The 21,744-nt window shown below is 34.8% G+C and overlaps 2 protein-coding genes across 4 annotated transcripts in view; one reads left to right on the top strand and one right to left on the bottom strand.

Moving 5' to 3' along the window:
- The window catches only part of LOC105432946 (uncharacterized), a 17,231-nt gene extending 7,799 nt beyond the window's left edge, over positions 1–9,432 (bottom strand). Inside the window, exons 1-2 of the mRNA XM_011647975.3 lie at positions 8,467–9,432; positions 1–5,993 (exon numbers count right to left, since the gene is read on the bottom strand). The exon at positions 1–5,993 is cut by the window's left edge and continues 7,799 nt beyond it. Coding sequence (XP_011646277.2) covers positions 5,436–5,912 — 477 coding nt within the window. The 5' untranslated portion in view covers positions 5,913–5,993; positions 8,467–9,432 and the 3' untranslated portion in view covers positions 1–5,435. The remainder of the gene's footprint in view (positions 5,994–8,466) is intronic.
- A 750-nt stretch (positions 9,433–10,182) lies between these two features.
- On the top strand, positions 10,183–18,962 carry LOC105432962 (uncharacterized). 3 transcript variants are annotated; one of them, XM_089082579.1, is made up of 10 exons: positions 10,184–10,599; positions 11,233–11,610; positions 11,728–12,024; positions 12,163–14,568; positions 15,174–15,842; positions 16,037–16,270; positions 16,371–16,747; positions 17,355–17,606; positions 17,685–17,871; positions 18,294–18,962. In XM_089082579.1, the coding sequence occupies exons 3-10, from the start codon at positions 11,752–11,754 to the stop codon at positions 18,327–18,329; spliced, it is 4,434 nt and encodes a 1,477-aa protein (XP_088938705.1). In that variant the 5' UTR covers positions 10,184–10,599; positions 11,233–11,610; positions 11,728–11,751; the 3' UTR covers positions 18,330–18,962. The 3 variants fall into 3 exon arrangements, with proteins under 3 accessions (XP_088938704.1, XP_088938705.1, XP_088938703.1); XM_089082578.1 differs by having other exon boundaries at positions 10,183–10,599; positions 11,233–11,580; positions 11,728–14,568; XM_089082577.1 differs by having other exon boundaries at positions 11,728–14,568.
- The last annotated feature ends 2,782 nt before the right edge of the window (positions 18,963–21,744 follow it).

Below are 21,744 nucleotides of genomic sequence, written 5' to 3' on the forward strand. Positions count from 1 at the left end.
TAATTAAGCCCAAGTCTATTGCGATTTTGTACGTTACAATATCACAATTGAATGTTGACCGATAAATGGATCGTCCCGCGTCTGCTGGTCCTCCGACCTCCTACTCGACCGGGGGTTTCTCTCCCCGCGGCGGTGACGGTCGCTCATTTTCAGAACGAGGCGTTGAAGTTACAAGCGCATCAAGTCCAATCTCGGGGAAGTTTAATTTCAGATAATCCTAGACATTTCGCGATGCAAATGGATCGCGTACTCCGGATGGATTTTACTTCGACGGATCGTGACGTCACGGTCGACCGCGCTTGCTCTCTCTGTCCACCGCGACGCTCGAAAACTCGTCTCGCTCGGAGTTCATTGAACTTGTTCCTCGAAGCGGGACTTTGTACGACTCGTCTCGCATCTTCAGCGCTTCACAGATCGATCCGGTCGGAAAGTTGATCCGCCTCCCTCGGGACGACCCAACTTGCGCGTCGGCACGTTACGATTACGAACTACGATTATTATTATTATTATTATTATTATTATCAGCTATATTTTGTGTATGTGTGCCTCACAGTCACGACACGACGGATCGCGTTTTTCTTCTTTTTAAAGCCGCGACACGGAAGCATTCGAGCCGTTCGCGTTCCTCTCTTTCTCTATCCTTATCATCCTCGAACTTCCGAGCCTCTCCGTGTCGGATTGTATCGAACCGTCAAAAAACTTACGTCTATTAATATTAAAGCGTGAAGAATACAGATGCTGTATTTTTTTCCCTCTTCCTCTCGTGAGAAGGGGAGAGCGAGAGAAAGAGAGAAGATGAGAATACGCATTTCTCTCTCTTTCTCGCTCTCCCTCACCCGGTCGCTCGCCTGTCTACCGCGATGTTTTTTTTTCTTTATCCAACTTAATAACGTCATTACCCTCATTACTTATCCTTACCTAAATTGCGATCTTTATGTTTTTTTTTTTAATCTTATATAATATATATAATATGTATATATGCGCTCGTACGCGTATAGATATACATATATATGTATATAGATATATACTATATATATATATGTATGTACTTTATATCAATTAATGTTATCAATTAAAAATTAATAGTATCTGTTGAATCATCATCACAGCTAATTTCCCTATCGACTCTTCGTTAAACGATTGATTTTCTGTCATTCGTGACCTTTCCCTCCCCTCCCATTACCCCATCTCTTTCTCCTCCTCCTGTCCCTACCTATTTCTCTATTATTCGTCTTCCGCGTATCTTTTCCTGTCGGTTTGCGCCGTAAAAAAAAAAAAAAAGATCAACGAGGCAAAATCCATCATTGCCTTCCGAAGATCATGATTGCACGAATGTCCGACTTCCAGCAACGCGATACTCCCCAAAATCTCGGGAGGGTACAGGACAAGACCATCAGATTTTGACGGGGGTGACGAAATCAAAGATTTTTTTCTTTACATCGCCTTCGCGTCTTCGCGAGACAATAAATACACACGTTTCCACTCGCTCCACATTCCTCTGTCTCACCGGACGGCAGTGTTTAATTCGTTTTCCTCTCATCCCAACGATCCACCGCGAATTCTGAGTCCCTGACGATTTTATCCCTGACGCATTGAACCCGCATGTCGTCAGGATCATAAGATCGTTGTGCGCGAGAACATATGCAGGAAGAGACTATTATTGGCAAATAAAAAGGATAAATTAAAAAAAAAAAAAAGCAATTCATCGATATATCGATATAATTTAAAGTGACGCGACACATTTTCATAGGAGGAGGGAGGGGGGAGTTAAGAGACATTTACAAGATTAAGCGTGATATGGACGTTTCTACATCGCAAAGAGCTGGTCTGTCTGTCGCAAATGAAATCAAAATCCACAAATTAGATGAATCTAGGATACTGGTATTAAGATCGATCGAGAATTTATATTGGATTTAACATAATTTTTGGCTTCGAGAACATTTGGCGAATCTTCGATATAGAATATTATAGAATATTATATTCTCAAGTCTTCTCATCGTTTTACATATCTTTTCGTAATGTTACTTCGAAACCGCCCTTTTTAAAGATTCACATTATAATAGAGCTAATCATAAGCTAATGTTTTCGAAGGACGGTTCCGGGATACAAGCGCAAATTCATCAACAATATACGAGATAACACCAATATGATATCTTGGATTCCAAAATATTCATCGGTAATATTCCGTATGTTGTTGCCCAACTCGCGAAAGAATAAAAATCGAAAAGTAAAAAAAAATTCCCCCCCCCCCAAAAAAAGATACAGAGTGCTCTACTACAATTTAATCGTTTTGGCTCCGTCACGTAAAATTCTGACACGACCATTCCATTCTCCTTCACTGATTCTCGCGTCGCGAACGACGAGCAAATTGGATTTCGAACGATGAAGGTTTCGTGTGTTAAAAACCAAAAGAAAAAAGGAAAAAAAAAAAAAATAAGATAATTTCTGGACTGTGACGATTCTTGCATATGTAAATCGAACGTAAAAGCGGACCGAGTTTCGCCGAACTTTCCCCTTCGCGCGTGTTATCCCGGGATTATCGATTCTCTCTCTCTCTCTCTCTCTCTCTCTCTCTCTCTCTCTCTCTCTCTCTCTCTCGAGTCCGGATCGCGCAAGAAGCCAAGGATGAGGGAAAAAAAAGGAGGGAAGAATGCCTCGCGCACATTCGAGTTTATATCGACGAGTAATCCGTGTTGTGTCTCTGTTGTCCGTAGAAACATATTTTCCTTCAATAATTTCCGACGTCGTAGATCGAGTCAGTCGATCGTCACCTCGACGCGCGACCGTCGTGTGTTGGCTGCTATAGATACCGAGGATTTCACCTTACAAAACTATAGATACGGAGCGAGCAATCGAAAAAGTCGAAATCGCGCGTTTTTTGATATCGGTCTCCCCGTCGATTTTGTCGTTTCACCCATTCGCGCGTCTTCACAATCACACCCGTCTCGCAAACTCGTTCTTTCCTAAGACTAATCGAACAAAGCAATTGACGTAAGAGGAGGCATAGATATTGCAAAAGAGTTATTGCAAGTAATCAAGAAACTTAAAAAAAAAAAAGTGTAACATTGATTAAAATACTACGTCAAACAATTTTGCTCAGTCTGTGGCTTGAAATAATTCTGCTTATCGCGAAAAAGAAAAAGGAAAAAAAAAATAGAGATAAACAAAGATAATACACAAATTTTAAAGTTCAAAAGAGATCTAATCTAAAGTGACGGAAAAAAAAACCACTATTGTCGATTTGATTGCGCAACGTCAAATCGATCGTATTCTCCACGCTGTTTATGTATCGTTAAGGCCTTATCTTATTACTATCATATTTATTTACCCTTAAATTATTGTTATTGTTATCGTTAATTATAGATTAAGTCCATTTACTGTGTCCAGTATATATTAGAAGTGGTGCGAGTTTGATATGACAATTGCGCCCGTAAAGCATTGTAAACAACGAAAAAGTTCGGACCGGTCTTGTCTTTCTAGAGCCGGTAAAAAAGAGGAGGAAACTCGCACGGAGGACAATTCTTCAAGGACGGGTCGAGTTAACGTTCGTTATCGTTAACTATTGTTCCTGTTTTTCTTTGTGTTTTAATCTAACTCGAGGATCCCCAATTAGGAGCGCAGCGCGTGTCATCCTTTAAACGTCATTATCAAGTCCTGTCTCTCCGTCATGACTACGATTCGCGATTCAAGAAGAGACAGACGGTCGCTGTCGACGACGTAAACGACGACGTAAACGTTCTCGTCCCTCTTAAAAATCTCCATCCTCAATACTCTAAATAAAGCGTCGGAATACTTTGAATTTTTCTCAAATCGTGGAACACAGTCATCGCGACGATCAATGAGCGTAGATTGAAAACTGTGAATCGAAACTATAAATAAGAGAGAGAGAAGTGATAGTTCCGTTTGCAACGGATAAACCTGCTAAATTCTCTCTCTCTCCCGTTCTCTCGTTTGCTCTATCGTAGAAATAAATTTTAAATTTACGTTACGTTCATCAGCGATCTTGTTGAAACGTGCCGAAAATCGAGAGCACGAGAAGTGTGATCAAAAATACAAATTTGTCGCAACATTGTTTAATAATCTACTGTTCACGCAAACAAAACATCCATTCGATCCTCCTCTCATTCACATCTCTCTCAATCCTTTCCTCCTCTATGATATATTGGCCATATTCGATCAACCACCACTTGCCTAAGACACACTTGAGAAATTCAAAACTTACATCTTATACACTTATCTCACATAAAGAATAACGAATAGCAGAGAGTAGCGGAATAGTAAGAAAATAAAAATATTCCCCAACAAAAAAAAAAAAAAAAAAATGAAAAGGAAAAAAAATAAACGAAAAAAACTAAAAAAAAAAAAAGAGCTACCTGAAATAAATCTGTACGAAGTTGCGTGTCTACAATTCGTAATAACCAAGGTGATAAAGTCCGCGAAAGAAACTGTTAATAAAGAAGTATACTGATAAATGATCATTAGTCGGGCAGCTATTAAACGAATAGTTATTTGTCCAGCATCTACACGTGCTACACGAAGCAGATTACGCGTACGCGTCGCCGTTTTGTCCCTAATGCCGATGATCGAAACTCGGGAAACTCGACGGGTTAATAAAAACGCGTACCGGATGTCTCGCGAAAAATCATCGTACGCTCTATATTCTTCTCTCTCTCTCTCTCTCCAACGCGTCGATATTGAAGCGCATCGTTTGACAAAAATTGCGAAGCGAAACTTCGCTCGTCCGCGCTTGTCGTCTCGTCAGACTGAGATGTACTTTCTTTTTCTCTCTCTCTTTTTCTGTGTTCGGATGTTACACAGACTGTATGTATGTATGTATGTATGTATGTTATGTTGGAATTTTCTAGTTGTACCCTTTACAAGTTTAGCGATATACGATAATCTAAAATACAGTATTACTTACATTCTCTTCGTCACAATGATGGCGCGTGATGGGAGTCCAGAACGCATATATATATATATATATATATACACATGTATAATGTATCTTTCGCGTGCACACATCGATCGCGGGCATCGGGGACGCACCGATGCGTCGCGTCGTCATTCTCCCGCGGTGGCATAAGTCTGTACGGCTTAAAGTTCGTTATTCTGGATGTATCTTAGCGTAAAGAATGGATTTACGGGGTATCCACTCGCGCGATAAAATCGAAAACTCGTGTGTATGGACCGCACACGGTGTCACCATCATCGTCATCATCATCATCATCATTATTATCATCATCATTATTTAAATCATTATCTTCGCGTTCGTTCCCATCATCGTCGTTATCATCGTCTCTCTTATTCTGCCCTCTTCACCGACGACGAGTCTTTTACTGACGATGATTCTCTATCGTACCTGATTCTCTAGGAGATATTGACGATCGCCGCTTCTCCCCTCGCGCGTAGCTGGTGAATGCGCTGGTCGCTGGGTATCAGGCCTGAACGTTCAGCACTATGCGCAGTTGCCTCGTGTGCTCGCTTATGCTATCAGACTGACGGCAGGTGCCTATCAGTCTCTTCGTCCAGTGGCTCGGCGGTTTGGGCACGCTCGCGGGCGATGGCGTTTCTGAGAATTTGGCGCCCGCATAGAAGTTGTTGGTCGGGCTACTGCTCGGACTGCGATACTCATAACGTTGCTGCTGCTGCTGCTGTTGTTGTTGTTGTTGTTGCTGCTGCTGTTGAGGTTGCTGTTGTGGCGAGCTCCTCGCACTCTTGGATGACGGACTGTACGGACTGCAGCTCTGCCGGCCGTCTTTCGTATTCCTGGCCGCGTGGCGATTGTTCTTATACAGGAACGGCGACGATTTACTATTAGAACGATTATGATGGTGGTTGTGCTGATATCCGACCTTCGGCGAGGCCTGCCGGTCCACCTTAGCCTTGTCTAACTTGGGCGCGGAGTTCGTCATGGCTCGGATGTTTGTATCTCTCGCTTTCTCTGTCTCTTTTGGCTCGATATACCTCCTTCTCACTCACATCAACTCATCAGCCTGCAACACAAAGGAATTCCTCGAATTTTTCCTAACATTTACTCTTTTTTTTCTAATACTTTCATATTTGACCTGATAAAGCTGATTTCTAACTGTAAAGTATGAATTACTTTTTTCCACTCGTTTTCCACGGAAGAAAAAAAAGGAAAAGAAAAAAATTGTTTTCTTTATGTTCGAAATAAGAAATTGATATTTTATTTGAAAAAGAGGATAAAAATAAATCATCTGATGCTCTTATAAAAATGGCATAAATATTTATCGCAAAGAATACGTGAGTTTTCTTTATATTAAGTAAACGATAAAAATTTTAGATTTCTGCCTTTTCCAACAATGATTTATTGAAATTGGTACTTCGGCACTTTTCTTATAGAAAAAATAATTCTAAATTAGGTAAAAAATTTATTATTAAAAAATTATCGGATTAAAAGTTATATAAAAATTATATATTGCATTCAATGTTGTACCATTTACACAATTCTACATATCTTTTAAAGTAAAAAAATTATTCATTTATGTATAGAACTATATATAGAAATTTATATATATTAAAATTCTACGCAGGAAACAAATTTTGTTAAAATCTACTAAAGATAAAAGATAAGATCTCATTAGCATATTAGCATATTAATTGTTTTGTATCGTTCGCTATTTGTGCCACATAGAATAAAATGTACATGTAATTACATCACTATTTTATATATTTATATCGTGTCTTTTGCATAAAAAAATATTTAAACTTATGTATATTTAAACACATGTATATTTATTTAACAGGACGGAGATGCCTAATTCTTCGATAGCTCATGAATGTTCCTCAAGAGAGAAAATAAATCTTTTTGAAATGTAGTAGAAAATTTATGCAAAAATTTTATCATTATACCGCATCAGAATTTTAGATTGGCAGCATTTAAATAAAGACGGATATGATATGCAATTAATTCTTATCAACAAATATTCAAAAAGAATCAACTATCTATCGTATCTACTTTCGATTCTGAATAATTTTTTTTAACAGAACTTTCTACAGCAAAATAATAAATTACTCTTTAGTTTTCAAATCATAAAAACTAGATAAGATAAAACGTATTATAAATTTTCGAAAGTATATTTTTTGTTCAGACTATTTCAAAGCTTTAAAAGTTTCAAAAAGTCATTAATATCTTAGAGAAGAATGCTTTTTTATATTTTTATCGTATTGTAAGTTATTTAGGTTTTTAGAAAAATTAATCTTAGAAAGGAATCTCATATTTTTCGAACATATATTTCTTATTCAGACTATTTAAAATCTTTAGAATTTTCAAAAAGTCATTAATCTTAGAGATGAATGCTTTGCTTTTTTAATATTTCTATTGTAATTTATTTAGATTTTTAAAAGTTAGTCTTAAAACGGAATTCGTCATATTTATTTTCATATTTTCATCATATTGAGTTTTTAGGTTTTCAAAAAAAGTCATTGACTATTAGTTACTTATGTGAAAAAACGGCACCACATGTGATCCTATATGGGTAGTCTTTCGAGTCGTTCGATTCTTTTTTCATGTGCAAAGTGGCTCGAAAAATCTATAAAAATTCACGGATATACTTTTAAATTTCTAGCACAAATACCTGTACCTTATCTTTATTGTGCAAAAATCTAAATAGTACAAAATAAAAACCTATATAAATACAAATTCAGGACCTTTCAACGTGCAGTGAAATTTTTAATGAATAGAAACTGTCCGTACTCGAAATACTTACAAAGGACTAACTTAGAAAGGAATATTTTTTTTATTTTTACCTTTTATTTTTATTTCCATCACTTTACAAGTTTGATAGGTTTTCAGAAAAGTTATTGATCCTCCAAATTTTTGGAGAGAAAATTTTTTTCTTTTTCGTATTATCATCGCTTTGTAAGTTGATTAGGTTTCTCGAAAAATATTATAAGGAATGCTTTATCGTATTTTTCGTATTTTTCTTATTTCCACCGCATTGTAACTTAGTGAATACTTCAAAGAAAACACGTAAATTGTTTTCAGAATTTCTAAACTATCCTAAGTTCGCAGTCTGAACATCTAACCGCGTGTTCACAATTATGCCGAAGAGACGCGTCCAATTTCAGGGTTATCACGCGCTATTCACATAAGAAACAGGACAAGATATGCTTACGATTTTTTCATAGTTTCAAAGATTCAATATTTAAGTAGTTGTCTAAAGATATAAAGAAATAAAGAACGAAATATATTCATAAAACGTAATTTATTTGAGATCGTATACATAACACTCGTCGCTTCCGTTTGTTTCCTTCAATTTATTCTGTTATCGAAAGTTTCTTTTATCTTCCTAGCATCCGGTGCGAAATATGCGTTTCTCTCCGTCAGAAAAATCAGGAAAAAAATAGAAAAAAAAAAAAAACAAACAAACGGAGATAAACGTATGATCTCGAGACGATGATCCGAGAATCGGTAACAAGAGCAGGAAGGTGTCTTTCACTTACCGGTAAACGTCCGCGGGGCTGCGAACTCTCGGGGACGACGTCCCGCGTCCGTGCTCAGCAATTTTTCCAACTGCGCAATAACCACGGTATCCAGGGCAGGGCGGTGGTGGGGACGACGACGGTGACGACGCGGTGGGATAAGTGCGGTGGGGTAACCCCGGGGGTCTGTTTTGCGTGATGCTACCTCGCCTCGAGTTCCTCTTCTCTCGCGGTCCTCCCAGTGCGCGTTCCCCGCAGATTCGACCACATTCGGTGACCGTTAGCCACCTTAAGCGTATCCTCTCCGTATCCTTCCTTCTCGCCTCCCGCTTCCGCTTTTCCTTCGCAACTTACTCAGCGGATACGGAAAAAAACAACGGCCTCGCACGCGTTCTCTTTCTCTCTCTCTCTCTCTCTCTTTCTCTCCCCTCGGCACGACAATAACCGACTCCTCTCTTGACCAAGATGGCGGACCACGCGATGGCCGTGTTTGTTTGCCTTCACCCAGGCTTCTCTACGACGTCACCGGATCGAATCGGGTCGCGGCTGCCTTTCGAGAGTCGTTTGTTCCAATCCTCTTGGAAATTCCCACGGGAAACCGAGCTCTCGCCGGGCAAAATCCGTCCAAGGACGTACGCACACTCGTTTATACCGTTACTCCAGAGTCCACCGTATGTGCGTTCAACTTCTCTTCCTTTGTCGTGGACGTCGTGCCTCCGTCCTCGTCGATCACTTTTTTTTTCTTCCTTCTTCCTCGTTTCTCTCTTCTGCCTCGCTTTTCCGTTCTAACCATGCACACACTACGAACAACAGCAAACAGTCACTCCGGAGTCGGAAATCAGGCACGCGTTTCCCCGCGTCACTACGCAACGCTCTTGAAGCACAGATTGGGGACGTACGCTTCGTGCTCGGCATTCTTATAGGATTTTTCCCACACGCTTGTACACCGACGCGGAACCGAAAGCCGCATCTCCACTGCCGCCGCCGTTCGACCAATCCGTGTGCGACGCTTTTCCTCCACGCCGATGCAACTACTGCGGCTTTGTGAGAAGCTTCGCGCGTCTTCGCATTTCCGCGTAATTTAATGTGTTCGGCAAACCACAATATCGCAACCCTGCGAATCGGGAATTTATGTCGCAGTTAAGAATGTTTATACCTACTTTTATAATTTTTATACTTATAATGAAAAAATTATAAAAAACTTACTGATTATTCTAAATCTCATTTTTTATATAGATACTTCAGTATTCAGGGTTATTAATATAAGATTTCATAAAGTTTCATGCAGAAATTAAGTATTTTTTATAGATAAAAATTTTATTTGTATCACATCGTTCAGAAACATTGGATATATCATTGGCTGCGTTCAGCAGAGAAAGCAGATCAGTGAGCGTTCAGTGATTCTTTATTATGATTGGTTTCTACACTTAGATTCAACGAAGATCTAAAAGCAAGGACCAATCATATTGAAAAATCACTGAACGCTCACTGACTACTTTTTCTGCTGAACGCAGTCATTTTTATTCGTGTTTTTCGTTAAATATTAAACAAAGATAAAACGATACCTGGGTGGGTACTCAGAAGTTATTTCTAAACGCACCCCAATAGTTGTATGGCGTGGAGGAAAAGCGTCACATGGATTGGTCGAACGGCGGGGGAAGTGGGGACGCGGCTTTCGATACCTCGTCAGCGTATGGCTGATTGCAGGCAGGACGTGACAAAGCGGCAATACGGCAACGCGGTAGCTAATCACCGTCTTGTTTTCTAATATGTAACAAAGTTATATGGTTGAAGATTGGCTAACGCGTTGTCGCGTTGTCACTTTGCCAGCCTACAAGCGTGTGGGAAAAGTCCTATAAGAACGCGGAGTACGAAACATACGTTCTTAATCTGTGCTTTAAAAGTGTTTGGTGACGCGGAGGAAACACGTGTCTGATTCCGACCTAGAATAACTCTATAATTTTTTCATAATTTTTTAATAATATTATAAGTAAAAAAAAGTATAGTTAATCGGTATGATTATCTGTGTCATATTTAATATATTTGTGGTATGACAAATTCTTTAAACATATTGCAACATTAGGAAAATTCTGCAATAGAAAATTTTGGAAATTAGAAAGTTTGCTATATAGACAATCAAGATTTACTGTACAGGTACGATAAATGAAATATTAGTTTTATTTATAAGCATGTCTCAACAGAATTTAAAACTAGTCCAATTTAATACTAGTCAATATAACTAGAAATTATTTATTTTGAGTATCAAAAGCATTGGACAACTTAAAATTAATAATTGACTAGAATAAAATTATCTTATCTTTCCGATATTAAATTTCTATAAAAATGTCTAGTCATTTTGTTATTCTCACAAATTTTTCACGGTAAGTACATTTTTATCATAATGAATTATTTTATTAGCTGGTAAATAACAACGTAACTTGCACAATTGAATTTGCGCATTACACATTTTTTTTTGCGGAATATCAATCCCGTGATCCACGTAATCAACAGAAAGAAAAAGGGACGTATCCGTTTGCATGCTACAATATTGAATTTTGAATACGTTAGAAGTGAAAGAATTGAATTTGTTTCGAGGCAGCTAAAATTGCATTGTTGGCTTTCAGACTTTGCTCTTTTTGGCTCTAACAAATTTTGCTCAAATTTCCGCATTTTGCTTTTCTATCTTTAATGTAAATGCACCCTTACACATTGCAAATAACGAAATTTTTCTTCTCGTCTTTTCCATTTTTTTTTTTTTTTATCTTTATCAGACTTTATCTCTTTCAGATAACCAATAGTTCGTCGCATTTAATTCGAAAAAGCTAAGCACAGCACAGCCAATTACATTTCTTGTTTCTTCTTTCAATCGGTCACGCCTTATAGATTGCACTTTCTGCACTTAAAGTGAAATGAATATATAAAGTTTAAAGTTGGAAAAAGGAAACAGACGAAAGTGCAGATACGAGGAACAGATCGCTCATGTCACTTGCAAATCAAAATCAATCAAAACATGAATAAGCTTGTGTCAGAGGCTTGTTGAAGCGATATAAGTGCGTTGTTCGTTTTGGTATTAGCTATTTCCACGTGCAATCTTGAAATGAATGCTTAAAGCAAGGATTGCTTGCGTGAATATCGGTAAATGCAGATTGTGTTTTAACATTTAAGGTACTATATCAATAAGTTAATTGTTACTTTCGTAAATTTTTCGATAGCTTCTTTTCTTGTGTTCGTGATAATCAGATTTTACTCCTCGATCTCACAATCTGTCTTTTAATCCCACAGAGAATTGTATAATCTGACAAGGTTATGTGCGGAAACGGTCTTGAGATTCAAGAGATAAAAAGACGTCTAGCGGCGAACGGACAAGATATCGATGAAGACGTGATATCCGATTTTTTGGAAAATTGTGATTTCGTTGGCATAACGGACAAGATAAGTCACATCATTAGAATCATCAGTGAGAAAGATGACTTTCAAAACTCTTTGGATATTATGGGAACGTCCAGTTCGTCAGAATCACACTATGCTAGTGATTCTACTTCTGAATACAGCTCTTCAATGGAATCTACCAATGTCAAAGTAATTGATATTTCATCAGATAGTGATGATGACACAGATTATTATCATCACAATACATCTAACATGAATGATACTTCAGTAATTGATACTTTGAAAATAGCAGCTAATGATATCACAACTTCATGTTCTTATTTACAGCCAAATGATAATAAATCGTTACTGAATCAAGATGTAGATGTGGTTACTGATGTAGCTGTAGATGTGGTTACTGATGGTGATAGCCAAGTTACAACTGCTAATAGTAAGACTCAAGTATCTGAAGTATCTATACCTGAAATAACAATTCTAGAAGAAAAGAATGATGTTACATGTATAAAAAGTACTTCAAAGGTACCTAAAGCAACAGTTTTAGAAGAAAATAATAATGATGTTGCATATGTGAAAAGTATTTTTAAGATGGAAGACCCAAAACCAGGGTGCAGTAAAGATCCTGATGCTCCAGCATTACCACCAGTATTAGAGGACCTTTGCAGTTTCAGTGTTTCAGATGAATTGCAAAAGGATGCAAGGATAATACATGCTCTTCTACCCAATTTTAATTACTCTTTGATCTACAGGACACTTTGTAATAATCAGTTTGCCAAAAATTGTATTGAACTTACATTGTGGGACTTATTACCAGAGAAAAGGCCGGCAATTCAGCCTTTAAACAAACGAAAATGTTCCAATGAGATATGTCCCATACAATGTAAAAAGAGTTTGAAAACTTCTGTGCATAAAGATCAGATGGATACAAAGGCGACTTTGAAAGAGAAGCCGATACGTGCAAAAAGAAAAGAAATTATTGATATAAAATCGAGGAATAAAGAATTTGCATCGGATGGAACTGATGAAATTGAAACTAATGTATTTGCAAAAGTAACACCTTTAAATATAGATAACAATACTGACCAAAGCATAGTACCAGTCAGAAAGACAAAATTGAATTATACATCAAACATACCTAACAAAAATATCGAATTCAGCTATGATATTAACCCTATACATTCGAAACTTTTAAAAGACATAGATGACATGGAATTGACGAAAGTTCGAGAACCTCTCGAAATAAAATCTATATTTTCCGATGATGCATTAGGATCAAGTACTGCATCCTCAGAAATGTTTAATATTGATAATTTTCTAGAGGCTTTTCTCGAGCCCCCGATAGAGGATGTATCTGATCCTTTTTTCCAAGTGAAGAGAAAGGATTTGGGAGAGAAAGCGCAGGCAAGAACCGAGACACGAGTTGTCGATGTTAAATCAGAAAATAAAGAATCTACATTGATGACAGATAAAACTGATGAAATAAAAAATAAGAATATATGGGAAGAAAAAATGTTGAATAATACAAATATCAATAATATCAATCAACAAAATACAGTTCAACTAAGAAAAGCAAAACTGCAATTACCTTCGCTCATGTATTTAACCGAATGCTCAAGCAACTTTAACCCTAATAGTGCATCTGCTATGCAGTATTTACAGAAACCTTTATCAGAAGTTGATGGATTAAAGACCGAGAAATTGCAGTCAGTTAATAATTCAGGAGTGTCATCTGTGTCATCTGTATTTGATACTGTTTGGCCAAGTAAATTGGAACCATTATTTAACTTGGGTACTCTAACGGAACGGAGTCTTGGAAACGTATCTTTAGCTACAGAAAAAGAACAGACAATGAGAAGCAAGCCAAGAGTTGTTAAAGTCAAATCCAGAGGGTCATTCACTCAACCGGTTGAAGCTAACGAAGTAAGAAGACTTTATGAAAATAAAAAGAATTTATGGAAAGAAGATTTCAACAATATGAATAATAAGTTTATAAGTAATAATCAAAATCCTGTTGTATCACGGTATGAAGATAATATGGCTTATAGAAATTTTATGGAACCCATGCCATTCAATTATATTAATTCAAACGCTAGGGAATTAAGAATTCCCTTTAAGAATTCACAATTAAGAATTCCCTTTAAGAATTCACAAACTCTTAAAGAGGAATCTAATATAATTTCTAATAAACAAAAATTAAAATTCGTTCAAGCAGAGAAGACAGGAGAATGGCAAAAGATGCTCAAACGTCAAAAACGTCAAATTTTAATGCCGTCAAAATTGCAAGTTGCGAAGGATACAGCACAAAGGTCTGCGAAAACAGTGGTGGTATTGCCAGCAGGAAAGACAGCGACAGCAACGGCGACGGCGATGAAGGCCATGACCGCTGGTGCGCCTAAAATCGCATACAAGTTGCCCACAGAGATATCACCGAGCGTGCTATCAAGTGATAAAGAAGCATCAAATAGCAATCGTATCTCTCAACCGACAAGTTTATGTATCAATCCTGACGCGGCTATTTCGCAGAACAAAACACTATCAGAAGAAACCAACGTTAAGATAGACAATATCCCCATCACAAAAGTGTCGAGTACGCCGCTTTATACTCGACCATCTACCTCAACAGCGACTGTTCAAATTGCCCCGGAGTGCCCCACACCGGGTAGCAGCAAAGATTATCATCCGGAAATGGACGGTACGAATTTACCTCAGATTTGCGAGAGAGGAGATAAAGCTCAGGTAAGAAATGTATGTAGGTTAGTTAAATTCAGTTAGAAATCACCTATTAAAATTATATGTGCAACTCACTTTCGATATTAATTTTTAAAAAATAAAAATTTCAAGTTTTTTTTAATTTTAATATTTTATTTTAAAATGGTTTGGATGTTACAAAAATTCACGCCGTATCTAATACGTGTTTTCGAACACGGATCGAAAACGCTTATGAGGATAATATTTACGTTCTTATGTTACGACTTTCCTTTCTTTGCAATCCTTCTCTCGCGCGTTTTTATCATGTATAACAAACATGTTATGTTTATCATAAACCACACTTCAACTGAATTTTTCTGAAAGTTTCGTACATATATAACACAGTTCATTCCCTGGCAAAAAAAAACATGGGTGACGTTAATACGATAATAATTCAAAAAGTTCGAAAAGTAATTAATTTTTTTTTTTACTTGTGATTTCAATTCTATATTTTATGAACTTGTGGATTTTTATGAACTAATGAGTTTTTTTTAGCTTCTTTTAGTTAACATTTTGAATGAACAGATATATACTTTTATAACTTTGTCATTAACATAAATGTATATTAATTATTAATTATTTTTCTATTTTAGAAAAACTCGTCGCTAGTCGATGTAGAAAAAAATGCAAGCAAAGTGATGATAAAAGAAAACAATGGTGATCTTATACCATTACATGTTATAACATTACATGAAAAAGCATCTCAAATATATGCCAAATTAATACCTATGTTTCCAGACGTAAAAGCTAGTTTTATTAAAGCGTTATGTTTCAAAGGTATTCAACCCGATGACTTGCGGGATGAGGCGATATTGTTGGAATTGTTAGTTGACGCGTTATTGAATTACAATAAAAAAAATCTATTAATTAAAAATGTTGAGCCAGCAGCAACAGTGAAAAATTCGAATGAAACTTTAAAAACTCCCGATCTAAATGAGCAATATGCCGACTTATTGATGATATTCCCAGAAGCGGATCCTGTATACTTAAGAGAAATAGCCGAGCAGATGTATAAAAATCCTGAACAGATAAAAGAATTCGTTCAATCAAAATTAGAAAACCCGGATTATCCAACGAGAGCACAGTATCTAGCTAAAAAGAAACTTACGGAACAACAGAAACAGTACACTACGGATTTTCAAGTGCAACAGTTTTTAGAGTTGTTTCCAGATCCATTTTCATACTTTGAAGATGAGAAAAGAAAGTGCCAATTTAATCCGCACGCTGTAGATTTTCTTAAACATTATTTCAGCAAATTGAAGGTAATTAATTTGAATTTATAATTCAAATTCTGTTTTATTTTTAACATAAATCTTTATCAGATACAGTATCATAATTATTTTTTTCTTTATTAAATATTTCGCGAATATACGGAATGAAATTCATGTTTGAATCTGCTACCCACTGATTATTAATCGATCACTCTAAATATCGAGTCATATGTTTTATTTTGCAGGTTAACACGTTGGTGAATACATATAGTCAATATGTACACAATTTAAGTTTAACTGCGAAGGCTTTGGAAGCATTAAATCCTGACTTGAAAACTAAACGGTATAGCAGCAAAACGATTCTAACGGAGGATATACCGTTTCTTCAAGAGTGTGCTTTTATACAACATAAAGCAGAACTTAGAAAGTATTTGGATGAAATGAAAGCGAAAGAGGAGCAGGAATTTAATGAGCTTAAAGTACGAGATATCTTAAAACGGAAATTAAAATTATTTTATTTTATTATTATTTTTTTTAGATGAATTTGATCTTTATTTTCTGTTAATTTTTTTCTTATAGGCAAAAAATGAACTGCTTGAATGCCAATGTTGTTATGACAACGAATGTATGCCATCAAAATGTTCCACGTGCGCGGAAGGACACATATTTTGTAATTCCTGTATTATACGGAGTACAGACATAGTATTAGCAGACGGCAACACGCATGTTAAGTGTTTGCTAAATTGTGGTTGTGACTTTCCTATATCTGTACTTCAAAAGATACTATCGCCGACTAAGTTTAGTATCCTGCTCTGCAAACAACAAGAGGCGGAGGTAATGGCTGCTGGAGTTGAGGGATTAGTGTCATGCCCATTTTGTCATTTTGCATCTATACCGCCGCCCGAAGATAAGATTTTCAAATGCCTCAATCCGGAATGCATGAAGGAATCTTGCCGGTAAGTGATCTCGATTAACCAGGATTCTAACTTGGTTTTTACTATCTATGACGATTGTTTATCAATTCGACAATTGAATATGAGGATATTTATCATAATAACTGAATTGAAAAAGATATCATTTGCAATAAACGTATAGAATAAACAATATGTCAAGACTGAGGGTAAGTTCTAACACAGAAATGGAATAATACAAGCATTACTTAGTAAGATAGAATTTTCGACGTCTAATTTTGAATTTATATAAACTCAGAAATAAAGGAATTATTAAACACCAGAAGAATCTTATTTTGTCCGGTATTGTTTGTATTCAGTGTTATATACCGATTGTTTACTTGATATGGTTGTAATTTTGTTATCATTGAATTTTATAAAATTCTGTATTTTTTAATTAACATGTCAAGTTTTAAAATATATAATAAGTTATAGTTTTATAGTTTTATCATAATCTAGAATATATAAAATGCTTTTTAGCTTATAAAATTTGTGGACATTTATATTTGCATATTAAATATTACTATTTATAAGTATTTCTGGCTGATTTCTGGAAAAAATATCCAAAAATAAATGTGCATTATATGCTAATAAATTATTTTGATATTTTTAGATTATGTAAGGAAATTAATCATATACCTTTGAAATGCAATGAGAAAAAATCGGAAGCTGCACGTTTATACTTGGAAGAAAAGATGACTGAAGCTTTAGTACGGAAATGCTATCGTTGCAACCGAATGTTCTTTAAGGAGGAAGGTTGTAACAAAATGACTTGTCTGTGTGGTGCCAAGATGTGTTACATTTGTGATAAACCAGTAACCGATTATCGGCACTTTCAGGGTCAAGGAGCAACAGGATCAAATCTGTGAGTTTCAATATTTAGCTTGACATTGTAATGCAATCTAATCGACATTGTTTCACGTTACATTTTTTCTCAACATAGTTGTCCATTATGGAGTGATAATCGTCGTTTAAATGCCGAGTCTGTAATTAAAGTTTGTAAGGAAACTATGAAGCAGATTAAAGAGAAAGATCCTAAGGTCGATATAAATATCGAACGTCTTTTACCAAAGCTGCCACCTAAAAGTAAAGGTCCTCACGAAGATATTCCTCAATTTAACAGAATGATGGTATGTATATCATCTACATATTTGAATAAATGTGATGAAATTATCGATATTGGAAATTATGAATTAAAATATGAATATTACATGAAAAAGTATTTTTAGCTAGAAAATAGCTTAAAAAAAGTATTTTTAAATATATTAAAAAGATTATATCGTATTATATATATTACTTGACAAATAATTGCTGATGATGAAATTTATTTATAATTTATTATATAATATTCAGTCTAGAGAAAAAATAAAATTAATTTATTATTAATTTATTATTTATTAATTTATATACGCGATTATATGATACTTATGTTTTATTACATTGATATATTAATAAAAATGATTTTTTTATTATATAATTTAAATATCCTGTACTAATCTTATCATTACTTGGAAACTAATCTTATCATTACTTGGAAACAATTTCTTTTCAGGAACATGCAGATAGGATTGCAAGGCATATTCCATGACAACTTTATGTCCTTGTTAACTATTAAAAAAACATTTATTTCCTACTTCTATTCTAAAACTTAATCTAATGTTGAAACATTTATTTTATGTATAATTCACAAATCTAATTCTATTTTTGCTGATAATATATAACTAGTTAAAACAATATTTTGCGAATAACAGTTTTTGCTAGTCCTATGCATTCGTACAGTGTACATGATTATAAAAATGAAATCATAAAATACAGTAATATAAGCAAATGAAGATGAAAATATATAATTCATAAATTGAGGAATTGAATGAAACGAATATAGAGTTTTGATTTTGAGAAAAATAAGCATGTATGTGAAATTAGAATAAATTAAAGGACAAAATTATTCTACATTAATTTTTAAATTATTCATGATATTCAAATTACAACATTAAAAAAAATATAAATCTGTTATCAGTTAACTTATGCAAATATTGCCCATTTAATTCCTCAATTTCATTTTAAACTGAATTGTATTGAATAAACTGTAATTATTAAATGTTAGTGGATGCAATAATGTTTTAATTTGCGTAATTTGATATTTTTTATGCGATACGAAATGGCAACATATTTTTTATGAGTTCATCTTAAAAATATATTTGTTCCTATTTTATGTAGAAAACGCTTTATATTATATAATGTAATCCTTTTACTTTTTTCTTTCAGTTACATGTCGATGGGTTATTTAATACTACATAGATTATCTAATATTATATAATTATTAGTTCATAATGGAACATAATGCTTTTAGCTCATAATACTTTTTAAATTTTCTTATTGGTTTTTTGCTTTTTCCATTATATGCAGAGAGAGTAAAAATATAAAATAATAGATAGATAAAAATTTTCAAATTAAGCAATAAATTTTTATGTCTTTTATGTCTATATGAACAAATTTTTTTTTTTATAAAGATTGCTTGATGCTTTTGAAGAAGGTTGTATAAATGTTCAGTTGTAGGAATCAAAATGACTAACAAAAAATATGAAAATGTTTTATAATTTTTTGCGGAAGATTTTATATGTTTCGATTCAATTATTGAATCAATCGAAGGAAAAAAAAACGTATTTTATACAAAAATATGTGGTGTGACCGAAGAGCTTCTTTTTTATGTCTATAAAATTCGATGATTTGGATATAGAATTATGTTATTGTTTATCGTAAAGAAAAGTTTACGTTTTACGCGATGACAATTTTGAGTGATGCAAATTTCAAACTATAAAGATGCATCAGACGTAATCAGAAGAAGAAAAGATATTGATATGGACACTTGTGTCAATGCAAATGATATTCACGAGATTTAAAAATACAAAATCAGCTATTAGCAACAGATAATTTGCAGCAGCTTTATTAACTTTTAATGCTAATGATATTAATATTCGAGGACACTGTTTATCGCATCTATACATATTCTAGACGAATTCTGACTTAATTCTAACGAATGGATATCGAGAATAACGGAACGAGAGTACGAAAATACTCTCTACCAGGACCATTTCTCAGCACTCGTAATAAGAAAATATACGATAAAGATGAAGGTCGATTCGCGAGATCGGGAAATATAATTTGATATGACGAGCGTTCTTAATCCACCGGTTTTATCGAAGCTTAAATGATGGAGTAGTCGAATGAATGAAAAACATTCGAAATATTCGGAATATTCGGTATTCTATAAAATTCCCGCGATTTTACGTAAATTATAAGGAATTTTGGATAAAAGAGATGTGACTGAAGCAAAGCAAAAAAAGTTATATTATCCCAGGTAACCGATGACCGTTATTTCGCTGCAAATGAAAAAGAAGTACGGCGATAATTTGCTGCGAATATATCAGGGAAAAAAGAAAGAAGAGGAAAAGAAAACATTGCTGATATCCCGTATTCTTGGGGTACGGAAATGAGATGAATCTCATAAAAAAAGAAGAAAAAGAAATTGAAGAAGGCCGTCCTTGATGAAGTTCATCGCCACTACAAAGATCCGGTTTTCTGAAGTTCAGTGTTGATATGTAGTAAAAGTGAATTTCTTGAATATTCTAATGGCAGAAGATTCAGGTTATCTGTTATTTTTCTCGCCTCGGTACATACAAGTTTACTAATATTCGATTAATCAAACTCGTTTAATTGAGGACGTCCAAACAACATCGTAGAGACGCCTAGGAGTCGTACTATTCTTTTTTTCCAATTTTTTTTTTCAGATACTCGATCCCGAATCGCCTTGTGTTTTGGGTGGGTCTGAATGCCGCTCCAGTATCAGGAATTCCGCGATAAATGTCGAGTTGCTTATATATTTTAAGAAATGATCGGAAAGTTTCTCACAAAAAAAAGATAAAATATCCATATTACGACTGAATAAATGAATAAATAAATAAACTGCTACATAAACTGCTACTATCGCTTGATTGACGAAGAGACATTTGTCAGATTTTTTAAAAGTGATTATTCGGCATTTCAAATGAATCGCTATATATGTGTGCATGAGTGTTGATATCGCTGTCGCTTGAGGCGAATTTTTTTATCGTTGTATAATAAAATAAAAATAAAAATTACATTAATACATAAAGGTAAAGACATACTATCGACATACTAAAAATAATTTACATTCTCGAACCGATTCTCTTCTAGTTAATATGTTAATTGTGTCAGTAAGCCTCCATATAATATAAGATAAATTCCACGTTATAAAAAATAAGAAATAATTTAATATTGTAACAAAAAATTATTTTTATCTTAAAACACGAGAGGAAAATGCATTAAATTTTTAATAAACAAAATTTTAATATTAACATAGTACGAATATAAGATACTCTATAAAATTTTGATAAAATTGTTAATAAAATTAAAAAATTCTATGAACAAAAATAATTCTATGAAAATTATTACAGTATTTGACAACTATTCAGAATTGCATTAAGTTATTTTAATTAATTTTAAAAATCTAGTAATGCAAAGATTGCTGCAAAGTTATAGAGAACCACATTTTAAAGGAAAAAGGCAAGATCAGAGATTTAAGATTTATTAACTATTAACTATTAACTTAATTGGATAAAATCATCAGATTTTTTTTTATCGCGTTGATAGAAAAATTGATTAGAGAATAAAAATAAGGAAATTTATAGAGTTCGGGAATTTTGCGGTGAGCCACTCCGTCGGTTTCGACTTCACTTTTTATTGCCCGATGGAAAAAAAAACTGAAGATTCAAGTCGATATTGGGAATTTCGCGTTTGTGATAGTTTGCGATATTTAATCGCACTTTTTGTTGCTCGGCACAGCTGAGGAGATGAGTTGGAAGATACGAGCGGACTTTCTGGTCGACTCTGACGATTTGAGTTGGATCATCAATTATATTAATCGCACGTTGGTCAAAGTCAACCCCTTAATCCCCCTACCCCTACGACGGGAGTTAATCGGC

Source organism: Pogonomyrmex barbatus, unplaced genomic scaffold, assembly GCF_055798465.1.
Source record: "Pogonomyrmex barbatus isolate J1 unplaced genomic scaffold, ASM5579846v1 scaffold6, whole genome shotgun sequence".
Lineage (NCBI taxonomy): Eukaryota > Metazoa > Arthropoda > Insecta > Hymenoptera > Formicidae > Pogonomyrmex > Pogonomyrmex barbatus.